At 49.6% G+C, this 12,413-nt stretch overlaps 1 protein-coding gene across 5 annotated transcripts in view; it reads right to left on the bottom strand.

The window, feature by feature from the left end:
* Window positions 1–12,413, bottom strand: part of Shank1 (SH3 and multiple ankyrin repeat domains 1) — a 66,271-nt gene that overhangs the window by 38,587 nt on the left and 15,271 nt on the right. For all 5 annotated transcript variants that reach the window (XM_045134336.1, XM_045134338.1, XM_004672562.2 and 2 more), the window contains exons 9-12: window positions 8,611–8,688; window positions 8,326–8,392; window positions 7,103–7,433; window positions 6,155–6,348 (exon numbers count right to left, since the gene is read on the bottom strand). In XM_045134336.1, the coding sequence (XP_044990271.1) occupies window positions 6,155–6,348; window positions 7,103–7,433; window positions 8,326–8,392; window positions 8,611–8,688 (670 nt within the window). The remainder of the gene's footprint in view (window positions 1–6,154; window positions 6,349–7,102; window positions 7,434–8,325; window positions 8,393–8,610; window positions 8,689–12,413) is intronic.

Raw genomic sequence — 12,413 nt, forward strand, 5'->3', positions numbered from 1 at the left:
GGGTCTTTGTCTCTAGCCCAGACTGACCTGGAATTCACTATGTAGTCTCAGGGTGGCCTTGAACTCACAGTGACCCTCCTACCTCTGCCTCCCCTCCCGAGCGTTGGAATTAAAGGTGTGCGTCACCACACCCAACTCTACAGATAATTCTTTTGGCCACTAATACTAACTTCCCATTTAAGAACTTCCCTGCTGCTTCTGGGGATAGTGACAGATGAACGTCATTCATGTCTAGTATTTTTCAAAACACTTACCCCATTTGGCCCTTCACCTATTTTTCTTCCTCACTCAGTCCTTAGGTCTTCCTAGGTAAGAACCAACCGTTTTCCTTCCTGTTTCATAAAGAAGATGAGGCCAAGGAAGCCGGGCCTATCTTAACTACTGGGAAGGCTGAGACAGGAAGATGGCAAGTTCAAGGCCAGCCTGAGCTACAGAGTGAATTCAAGGTCAGCCTGAGCAACATAATGAAATCCTGTCTCAAAATAAAAAGTAAAATGAAAGCCGGGCATGGTGGCACTCAGGATGCAGAGGTAAGAGGATCACTGTGAGTCTGAGGCCACCCTGAGACTACACAGTGAATTCCAGGTTAGCCTGGGCTACAGTGACACCCTACCTTGAAAAAAAAAAGTGATAAAAAAAAAACAAAGAAAAAAAGTAAAATGAGGCCTGGGAATGTAGTTCAGTGGTTAGAATGGTTGCCTTGAATCCACAGAAAGGGGCTGGGGCGTGGCTCAGCAGCAGCAGGTGCCTGCCAGCATGCCAGAGGCTCCGGGTTCCATCCCCACTATTGAGAGATAAGATAACAAAGCAAACATCACTTGCCCAGAGATGGCTCAGGTCACACTAGATGCTGACCTGGGACCAGTGGATATTTTTCCTTACACAAACTGCCTCCCTTAAGGACCCGGGGAGACCACATGAGGTCCCAGGTCATGGGCCTGCGAAGATGGTGTGTCTAGGGTCTTTGCTCTTGGTTGGTTTGGCCATGCCTGGCTGAGTGATCTTAGATTGATCTTTGGTCCACCAAACAAATCCTAAGTGCTGATCACCTATCTGGTACCAGGGCAGATACAGCTGAACATGACCAGTGTAGTTCCTGCCCTAGTAGAGCTTCCAGACAAGCAGCCTGGGAAAAGAGACTACAAGTGGAGTATTATCACTCGAGGGTACATAAGGGACTGAGCACCATGGCGCACGCCTGTCATCCCAGCACTCTGGGGACAGAAGCCGGAGGATTGAGGCCATCCTGGTCTACATAGGGAGTTACAGGCCATCCAGAGCTGAATAATGAGATCTTGTCTCAAAAAAAAGGGGTGGGGAGACTGGAGAGATGGCTTAGCGGTTAAGGCATCTGCCTGCAAAGCCAAAGAACCTCAGTCCAATTCCCCAGCACCCACATAAGCCAGATGCATAAGGGGGCGCATGCGTCTGGAGCTCCTTTGCATGGCTAGAGGCCCTGGCACGCCCATTCTGTCTGTCTGTCTGTCTGTTTCTCTCTCAAATAAATAAAGTTTTAAAAATGCATAAAAAAAGAAGAAGGGGTAGCTAGGGATGTACCTTAGCTGGTAGAATGATTGCCTAGCACACACAAAGCCCTGGGCTTGAGTCCTGGCACCGAATAAGCTGGACATATCAAGTTTGAGGTCAGTGTGGGCTATATAAAACTGTCTCAGTTAGAAAGATGGCTTAGTGGTTAAGGCATTTGCCTGTGAAGCCTAAGAACCAAGGTTCGATTCCTCAGTACCCACATAGGCTAGATGCACAAGATGGCTGTGTGCATCTGAAGTTTGTTTGCAGTGGCTAGAGGCCCTGTTGGGAGAGATGGTTTAGCGGTTAAGGAACTTGCCTGCAAAGCCTAAGGACTCACATTCGATTCCTCAGTACCCACATAAGCCAGATGCACAAGATGGCCACACACACTTGAAGTTCATTTGCAGTGGCTGGAGGCCCTGGTGTGCCATTTCTCTCTCTCTCTCTCCCCCCACTCCTTCCCCCTCTCTCTCTCTCAAATAAAAAGAAATAAAATATTTTTTAAAAACTGTCTCAAAGAGGGGGGGTGCAGAGAGGACAGAAGAAGGTGTCTGGAGGCCAGATGGGAGTATGAACTGGATAGCAGTGATGTCCCTGAGGGTGTCATATGTACAGACTTGGATTCTAGTAGCCAGGGGGGCAGAGAGGCGGGAGAGTTTTCTTTGTGAATGTAATGGCGTGTTGGAGGCCATCATCACGCCTGTCATCCCAGCACTCCAGAAGCTGAGGCAGGGGGATCATGAATTCAAGGCTAGTCTGAGCTAGAGTGAGTTTTATGCCAATCTGAGCCCTATCACAGGACTTTGCTTCAAGCAAATAAACAGACAAAAAGGGAGCTAGCCAGGCATGATGGCTGATGCCTTAATCCCAGCACCTGGGAGGCAGAGGCAAGAGAATCACTGTGCGATGAAGGCCAGTCTTGGCTACAAAGTGAGTTCCAGGTCAGCCTCAGCTAAAGTGAGACCCTACCTCAAAAAAGTCCAAAAAAAGGGAGTGGTGGAGAGATGGCTAAGTGGTTAAGGCTTTGCTTGTCAAACCTAATGACCCAAATTTGATTCCCTAGGACCCACATAAGCCAGCTGCACAAGGTGGCACGTGCATGTGGAGTTTCTTTGTAGCAGCTTGGTACCCACTTTCTTTCTTTTAACATTTTTTCCTTATTTATTTGCAGAGAGAGAGAGAGAGAGAGAGAGAGAGAATGGGCCCGCCAGAGTCTCTAGCTGTTGCAAATGAACTCCACACACATGCACCACCTTATGCATCTAGCTTATGTTGGTACTGAGTAATTGAACCTGGGTCCTTCGGCTTTGCCAGCAAGCACCTTATCTCCAGTCCTCCTTCTTCCTCCCTCCCTCTCCCCCCCCATTTCCCCTCCCCCCCTCTCTGTTTCCAAATAAATAAAAAAGTCCCTCCCCCAAAAAAGAAAGAAAGGGAGCTGGATGTGGTGGCACAAGCATGAGCCAGCACTCTGGGAGGTGGAGGCAGGAGGTCCCCCTGGGCTATATGAGACCCTGTCTCAACCTGCCCACCCTGCAAAAGCAAAGAAAATGTTGGGATACCTGGGAGAAGAAAGAAGGTAGATGCAAGGATGACTAGTTAGTGTGATAAGGCCCCCAAAACCTTGTGGGTAGGGAAGGGCCTTAGAAGCCAGCTTAGGGTATGGGGCTTTGACTCTAAGGGACATAAAGAGGTAGCCTACTGGTTACATCATGGGTGTGGGCATACCTTGTGGCAATTAAATCCCTTCTGATGAACGTGGCAGACATAAAAATGAGGGCTCCCTGCCAAGAAGTTTTGGACTTGATTCAGAAAGGCATAATGGAAGATAATACTCTGGTCCGATTCCATCCATCCAGAAGCTTCCCTGGCATCAGTTTTCCCTTTTTTCTGTCTCCCAGATCCCCTCCCAGCAGTTCCCAAGTTCACTAGCTCTGCTGGAACCACGTCAACATGGATAACTCTTGCATTTGGTCATTCATCCATCTTTCACTTAGCAAATATACTGGGTTATTAATCTGGGCCCTGGTGACTCATGCCTGTCAGTTCTCCACTCAGAAGGCTGAGGCAGGAGGATCACTGTCACTTTGAAGCTAGTCTGGGTTATAGAATTAGTTCCATGATAGTCCAGGTTACAGTATGAGACCCTATCTCTAAATAAGTAAGTACATAAATGGGGCTGGGGATACAGGTCAGTCTATAAAGTGTTTGCTCTGCAAACATGAGGACCTGTGTTCAAGTCCCAGAACCCACATAAAAGCCAAGCATCATGGCATTGCCTGTAATCCCAGCACTGGGGAGGAGAAGACAGGAGTATCCCTTCAGCTCACTAGCCAGCCAGTCTGGCCTAACTGGTGAGTTCCAGGCCAATGAGAGGCGCTGTCTCAAAAAGTAGCAAGCCAGGCATGGTAGCACACACCTTTAATCCCAGTACTTGGGTGTCTGAGGTAGGAGGTTCAAGGCCAGCCTGGGGTACACAGTGAATTCCTTGCTTCAAGCCCCCTCCCCTAAAAAGAAGTAGTGAAGTATCTGAGGAACGGCACCTGATGCTGTCCTTTGGGACCACATGCATGTGCACACACCTAAGAGCAGGCATACCCACATGCACGCACAGTACACAAATAATAAACAAACAGGTTGTGATAATGTGGACAGTAATGATTTGTGCCCTGACTGTGGGAGCCCAGGCTATGGTAAGATACAAAGCAGACGGAATTACTCAATCCACTGGACGCTCGGATCCCTGGGCACCCTTCAAAGCCCTCCTGCACACCACCTTCCTCAGGTGGGATCCTTCTCGCTTATCTAGTCTTTCTCATCTTTCTATGCCTCCTTTTATAGATGAGGAAACTAAGGCTGAGAGAAGTCAGTCATCTCTAAGAAATGTGGGAGCCGCAAGGCATGGTGTGCACACCTTTAATCCCAGTACTCAGGATGCTGAGGTAGGAGGATCGCCATGAGTTCGAAGCCACCTTAAGACTTCCAGGTCAGCCTGGGCTAGAGTCCCTACCTCAAAAAACCAAGAGAAGAAAAAAGTAGTAGCAGTGTTGGAGTCCAGATGTGAACCCATTCAGCTGCTACACTGGGTCTGGCGAACGTTTTCCCTCTGCCTGGTAAGAACCACATTCCTGCAGTGTGCATCTCCAAGCGCCACTTTTCCCTGAGAACCCACCTCACCCGCCCTGTGAAGCCTACGGTGAAGACTACAGTCACCCCGCTCCAGACAGGAAAACCAGAGAGAAGGCTGGGCATGGTGGCACATGCTTAGCATCCCAGCACTTAAGAAGTGGAGGTAAAAGGAACAAGAGTTCAAAGCCAGCCTCTGCTACATAGCAAGTTTTTGAGGACAGCCTGGGCTACATGAGAACCGGTCTCAACAAAAGAAAAGAAACAAGAATGGGGCGTGGTGGTACATGACCATAGTCTCAGCACTTGGGAGGTAGATGCAGGGAGATCAGGAGTTCAAGGCCAGTCTCTACTACATATGTAGTTCAAGGCCAGCTTGGGCTACATGAGATCCTTTTTTTTTTTTTTAAGTTTTGGGCTGGGGAGATGACAGCTCAGCAGGTAAAGTGCTTGTTGTGCAAGCATGAGGACCTGAGTTCGAATCCCCAGCAGCAACACACAAAGTCAGGCATGGTGGCATGCATCTGTAATCCCAGCTCTGGTGAGGAGACAGGAGAAAGGGTTTATCTAGCTAATCTAGCCAAGAAATGGCAAGCTGTAGATTCAGTGAGAGACCTTGTCTCAAAAAATAATGTGGGGCTGGAGAGATGGCTTAGCAAAGCCTTAGGACCCAGGTTCAGTTGCCCAGCACCCATGTAAAGACAGATGCACAAGGTGGCTCATGCATCTGAAGTATTAAAAGAAACTGAGGTGGAGGCGGGCTGTGGTGGGTGCACGCCTTTAATCCCAGCACTCAGGAGGCTGGGGTAAGTAGATCACTGGGAGTTTGAGGCCAGCCTGAGACTGCACAGTGAATTCCAGGTCAACTAGAGTGAAACCCTGCCTCAAAAAAATCCCAAAATGATGATGATGATGATGATGTAGAGGGCTGGAGAGATTCTCAGTGGTTAACACACTTGCCTTCAAAGCCTAAGGACTGGGGTTTGATATCCAAGTACCCATGGAAGCTAGATGCACAAAGCAACACTTGCATCTGGAGTTCATTTGCTAGAGGCCCTGGTGCACCCATCCTCATAAACTCACTCTCTCTCACTCACTCTTGCTCTCTGCTTGCAAATCAATAAATATATTTTTAAAATATAAGGTGGAGAGTGATATAGGAAAGCACCCAATGTCAAACTAAGCTTACACACACACACACACACACACACACACACACGTGTGCGCACGCACTTACTGCACAAACACGCATGTGCATCTACCTATATATACACACAAGCAAACAATCCCCCCCCCCAGCAAAACCTGCAACTTGAGCTTGGCAAGTGTCAAGGTCCCCTGAATGCTCCTACCCCCTTTTGCCCACTGTTCCTGGCCTCGTTTGTTCTTTCTGCTACTTTGAAGGGCTTCTGGGGCTCTCTAAGGTCCCCACAGTGCATAGGACAAGGCGGTGCTTGAGATGCCCTCTACCCCACACCACTGCCCAGCCCAGCCCTGTTACCTTTGATCTTCTCGCCCTTACTCAGGGAGATCTCCCCCTCGGCTTGTGCCTGGTACGACTTCACAGCCATAAAGGAGCGTCCAGGTACTGCTGAGTACAGCTTCCTTCGCCTCCCTCGACTGCCCAGGGAGCCCCCAGGGCCCCCTGAACCCCCTGTGCTCCCGGCTGGCCCTTCACGGGGCGTCCCACTGGAGCTGCACATAGAGAGAGGCAGGGGAGAGTGGAGGGACAGGGTGCTTCTGGAAGGACAGGGGTCCTTGGATGGGAGGAAGATGGAGCATTAGGGTGGGGGGAAAGGGGTGAGTGTGTTTCCCAGCTCTTGTGTCCTGCAGTGGAGGGGGACTCCAGTCTGTCTCTAGGCTCCCTGTTCTGCTACCTCCCATGGTTCTGAAGCTGAGCTTGGATTTTGTCATCTCCCAGCTCAATAAGCCTTCCGGGACTCCCAGCAACCTCCTGGGGCAGATCCAAGGTCCCAGTATGCCAATCTCGAGATTTTCCTGCTTCTTCAGAACATACCTGGTGGGCCTCCCATTCACTGGCATCCGTATTCTGGAATGGCCCCTGCTTTTCAGACTTCTAACCTCTCTGCTCCCTGCGTCCCCTCCCCACGCTCCCCCAACAGCCTTGGACGCTGCTCCCAAGGGTCCTACCTACCCTAACACCCTTTTCTGACTCCACTTCCTGTGACCTTATCCTGCAATTCTGTGCTCAAGAGCTATGACTGTCTCTTGTAGGCGCCACCCCAACTCCATGCTCATGTGGAGTTTGATGCATTTGAGGATGGAGTATGAAGACACTCCATTGGTGTCCTCACTTTACAAGGGACAACTAGACTGCCTGTGGCCCAGGAGCCTACCCCTCTCCCGAAAGCAAGGCATGTGTCAGCTCTGAATGGGGAGAGTACTGAAATGGCTAAACTTGGGGCTGGGGGACCTGAGTCCTACCTACCTGGGCCGACCTCGAGGCTGTCTCTTGGTCTCTTCAGGGTGTCTCCCTCGGGATGGGGAGCGCGCCCTGGCGCCCCGGGGACTGCTGGCACTTCGGAGGGTCCCACTGCTGAGCTTGCTGCTGGGGGCTGAGGGCTGCGACTGGCCCTGAGGCCCTGAGGTAGGGCCAGGGGTCCCAGAGGATGAGGCCCCTGGGGCAGAAAACACCATCCAGTCGGGCAGCGCCATGCTGGTGTCACTGTTAGCTCTCAGCAATGCGGGGGGCACTGTCAGCCCTGCACCTGGGGCTCCCCGACGCCGGGCTGCATACTTGGGGGACTCCTGGAAGGGCACTGAGAGGGTACAGTGGTAGCCAGGGGAGTCAGGTGGGGAGACAGAGGCAGGTGAGGAGCATTTGGGATGGCAGGGGAGAGAGAAAGGAAGAGATGAGAAATCATGGAGCCTAGACAACCCCCACCACTTCTCTGACCTACCTCTGAGATTTTTCTTTCTTTTTTTAAAAAAAAAAATGTGTGAAGCCGGGCGTGGTGGCGCACGCCTTTAATCCCAGCACTCGGGAGGCAGAGGTAGGAGGATTGCCATGAGTTCAAGGCCACCCTGAGACTATAGAGTTAATTCCAGGTCAGCCTGGACTAGAGTGAGACCCTACCTCGAAAAACCAAAAAAAAAAAAAAAAAATGTGTGGGTGCCAATGTTTCTGTGGGGGGGGGCACGTGCGTATGCAAGTATAAGCCAGAGGTCAATGTCGGGTGCCCTCCTCAATCACTCTCTACCTTATTTTGGGGTAAGCGAGGGTTGAAGCAGGGTCTCATGCTAACCCAGTCTAGCCTCAAACTCATGGCAATCCTCCCACCTCAGTCTCCCAAGTGCTGGGATTAGAGGCTTTTTGTCTCATTTTTTTGGGGGCAGGGTCTCTCACTGGATCTGAGCTCAACCATGTGGCTAGACAAAGTAGCAAATTCGCCCAGAGATCCTCCTACTCTGCCTCCCTGCTGCCGGGACTGCAGGCATGTGCCACCGCACCCATCCCTCACGTGGTGCTGGGGAGTCCCACTCCGCTCCTCATGCTTGCACAGCCCAGCCTGCCCTTTACCCACTGAGCCATCTCCGCAGCCTCTGAGGTTTTCAACATTCTATCCTGGCCCCACTCCGTCAGGCCCCAATCCCACCATGGGCCCAGGTGTGTTCCCAGGTGCCCCGTTTGCCCTAGCTCCTCTTGCTCACCCACGTCCTGTTCCCGGTGGTTTCGGATCAGCTCCCCCAGCTCAAAGTTCCCAGCAATCACAGCTACCTGTGGAAAGGGGTTGTGGAGGGCAACCCCCCAGCAAAGAGAGAGAGGGCAGGAAGAATCCTGAGTGCCGAGCCACCCCCGACCCTCTACTCCACCAGTAACCCTGTCCCACATCAGGACCACACTCCCAACATTCCTCACTGCTACCTACTTTGTCCCCTTGGTCCTCTTGAGTCCTCCCCCCGCCCCTGCAACTGTACATTACCAGAGCTCCACACCTGGAAGGCTGTCTGCCCATTATTATTTTTCACATCCTTGTTGGCACCCCGGTAGAGGAGGATTCTGGCGCAGGTCTCCTGAGGATGACAACCACACACAGAAAAGAGGAGAAAATAATAAATAATAAATACCTAAGTGAATGCATGTCACCATGAGTGGACACAGGCGTTGTGCTCTGACCTGGGACTGGGGAGATGGCTCAGTGGTTAAGAGTGCTTACTGTCTGTGGTAGCTTGAATAGATGCCCCCCAGTAGATGCAGGAGTGTTTTTTTTTTAAATTATTTTAATTACTTATTTATTTGACAGAGAAAGAGGGAGGGGGAAAGAGAGAGAGAATGGGTACACAAGGGCCTCCAGCCACTGCAAACAAACTCCAGACGTTTGCACCCCCTTGTGCATCTGGCTTACGTGGGTCCTGGGGAATTGAACCTGGGTCCTTTGGCTTTACAGGCAAAGGCCTTAACTGCCAAGCCATTCCTCCAGCCCTAGACGCGGCAGTTTTATTAAAGCTTCTTGGATTTCCAGCTACCTGGGGGCGGATCTGAATTCCAGCCTAAGATTTGCAAAGTGCTTGAGCTCTGCCTGGGTTCCCCAGTGTGCTTGCTTGCTTATGGTGCTGGTGGCATCTCTGCTTGGATCTAAGAAAGCGGGGCAATTCCTTCTGCCATTATGGAACTGGATCTGTAAGCTTCAAATAAATCCCTTCTTCCTCCCCTAAACTGTCTGCTCTAAGGGTTCATCCCAGCAACTGAAGTTGACTTCAGCTACACTGTCCAGGCAAGAGGGCCTGTATAATCGGAGGTCAGGTTCAACTCCCTAGCACCCATGTGAGCAGAGGTGTGGTCACACACATCTGTAACCCCAGTACTGCATGGCAAGGAAACCAGAGAATCTCTCTAGCTTGCTGACCAAAAAGAAAAAAAAAAAGGAGAGGGAGAGAGAGAGAGGAAGAAAGAAAAAGAAAATAGTTTTCTTAAAAAAAATACAGGAAAAAAAGGCAGGTCTGGCTTGAGTGAAAGACTCCATCTCAAGGAAACAGGCAAATCACACACACACATGCACACACCACACACATATCATATACCACACACACACATCACTCACGCATGCACACACCACACACATCATCACACTACACATATCATACACACACATGCACACACCACACACATATCACACACGACTTACACGCTCTCTTTCTCTACATACAGGCACACCAACATAAGAAAGACTTGGACTTGGACTGGAGAGATGGTTTAGCAGTTAAGGCACTTGCCTGCAAAGCCTAAGGACCCAGGTTCAAATCCCCAAAACCTACTTAAGATAGATGCACAAGGTAACACATGTGTCTGGAGTTTGTTTGCAGTGGTTAGAGGCCCTGGCGTACCTAATCTCTCTCTCTCTAATAAAATTTAAAAAAAACAATACTAAGAAAGAAAGACTGACTTAAACCTGCATGGCCATGTGTGATGAGCTTGTTATCCACAACTTATTCTCCACCCATTCCTCACTTGCCCCAGGGCAACAGGGGAACAGCTGTAAAATGAAATTTTGCTTGGGTCAGATGCACAAAGTGGCGCATGCTTCTGGAGTTCATTTGCAGTGGCTGGAGGCTCTGGCGTGCCCATTCTGTCTGTCTTCTCTCTCTGCTTGCAAATAAATAAATAAAAACATAGGGAGCTTTGACTGTTGCTGTTGATAATGCTTGCCTAGCATGCATGAAGCTTTGGGTTTGACTCCTGGCACCTCTTTAAACCAGTTGTGGTGGAGCACATCCATAATCCTTGGAAAGTGGAGCCAGAAGGATCAGTAGTTCAAGGTCATCATCACCTTCATAGTGAGCTCGAGGCAAGCCTGGCCTACATGAGACCCTGTTTCAAAAATATATAGATATATATATGGGATTTCAAGGACATATATGAAAAAAATTAAATCTACCAATTTTATGTTGACTCTACATTGAAGTACTATTTTTACCTTCACTGAGCTAAACAAAATGTGGTACTAAAGGGATTGTCACCTGATTTTTTTTCCCTTAAACATGGTCACTAGGACGTTGAAGGACACTGAGGAGAGGTAGCTGGCATCTATACTGGGTGATGCAATGCCAGTCTGGGCACCGATGACAGTGAGGGTAGGAGGCTCCCGTGAGAGGGTGCTGTTCTCTGCACTGTAGAGTGTTGAGCATCTCTGGTGTCTTACACTAGATCCCAGTGGCTGTCCTCCAGACATTGCTAAGTTGTGTCTCCTGAGGGAGAAGCAGTCCCCTGAGCTCTATGAAGGGGTTTTTGTCCAGCACAGCATTTTAGAAAGAAGTTTATGAATTACCCAACAACTCCACAGGGTGAAAATTCCAGTCCTAATTATACAGATGAAGAACTAAGCTCCCAGCAGAGTTCAAGATCATGTGGCTGGTAACTGAGAGCCCATGGATTCGAACTCGGGTCTGTCTTAAGCATACTCTCTATTATGTCCAGAAGGAAGGAGTGAAGACATGAAAGAGGACATGTGGCAGTCACTCACAAAGTCATCACGGAAGACATGGAAGGCAGTAGTGTGTACAGGTCAGAATGCTTGGGACAGGTACATCCATATCAACCAAATGTCACTCCTCTTCCCTGCCATGCTGAGACCTGAACAACCTGCTCTGGCACACCCCCATCCAGTTCTGTCACCTTCCCTTACTCTGACTGTGCTGACTGCTTTCTTCCTCCGACAAGCATGCTCCTGGGCCAGGGCCTTTGCACCTGCTGTTCCCAAGAGCTACCTGGATGGAGTTCTCTGCTCCCAATCTCTGGCAGCATATTTCCTCACTTATATTAAGATTTTTGCCCAAATGTTATCTTTAGTTTTTTTTTTTAATTTTTTATTTATTTATTTGAGAGCGACAGACATAGAGAGAAAGACAGATAGAGGGAGAGAAAGAATGGGCGCGCCAGGGCTTCCAGCCTCTGCAAACGAACTCCAGACGCGTGCGCCCCCTTGTGCATCTGGCTAACGTGGGACCTGGAGAACCGAGCCTCGAACCGGGGTCCTTAGGCTTCACAGGCAAGCGCTTAACCGCTAAGCCATCTCTCCAGCCCGTTATCTTTAGTTTTCAAAATATTTTACTGATTTATTTATGAGCAGAGAGAGAGAAGGAGAAGGGGTGTGTCAGATCCTCTTACTGCTGTAAACAAAACTCCAGATGCATGCATCACTTCATGCATCCAGCTTTATGTGGGTACTGGGAAACCAAACCTAGATCTGCAGGCTTTGCAAACAAGTGCCTTTAACCACTGAGCCACCAAATGCTACCTTGCTAGAAAGGCCTTCTCTGACCACCTGTCTTTTTGCTGTGACACAGGATATCACTGTGTCGTTCAGGCTGGCTTGGTGCTTGGTACATAACCCAGGTTGGCTTCAAACTCCTGGTGATATTCCTGTTCAACCTCCCATGTGCTGAGATGACACTATAGCCAGTTTATGAACCACCAGCCTAAAAAGAACTAGTTTTATTCCTTCTTGTTAATTGATTGACTGACTGAGGCAGGGTCTCATGTATCTCAGGCTGACCTTGAATTTGCTATGTAGTTGAGGATGACCTGGAACTTCTGATCCTCCTGCCTCAGCCTTCTGAGTACTAGAATTACAGGGATGTATCACCATGCCCATCTGTATGCCTTGTGTATGTAAGGCAAGCACTCTACTAACTGAGCTCCATCCCCAGCCCCCTGTTTATTTTTATTTTTTATTTTTTGGTTTTTGAGGTAGGGTCTCACTCTAGCCCAGGCTAACCTGGAATTCACTATGGAGTCTCAG

This window comes from Jaculus jaculus, chromosome 14 (genome assembly GCF_020740685.1).
Source record: "Jaculus jaculus isolate mJacJac1 chromosome 14, mJacJac1.mat.Y.cur, whole genome shotgun sequence".
NCBI lineage: Eukaryota > Metazoa > Chordata > Mammalia > Rodentia > Dipodidae > Jaculus > Jaculus jaculus.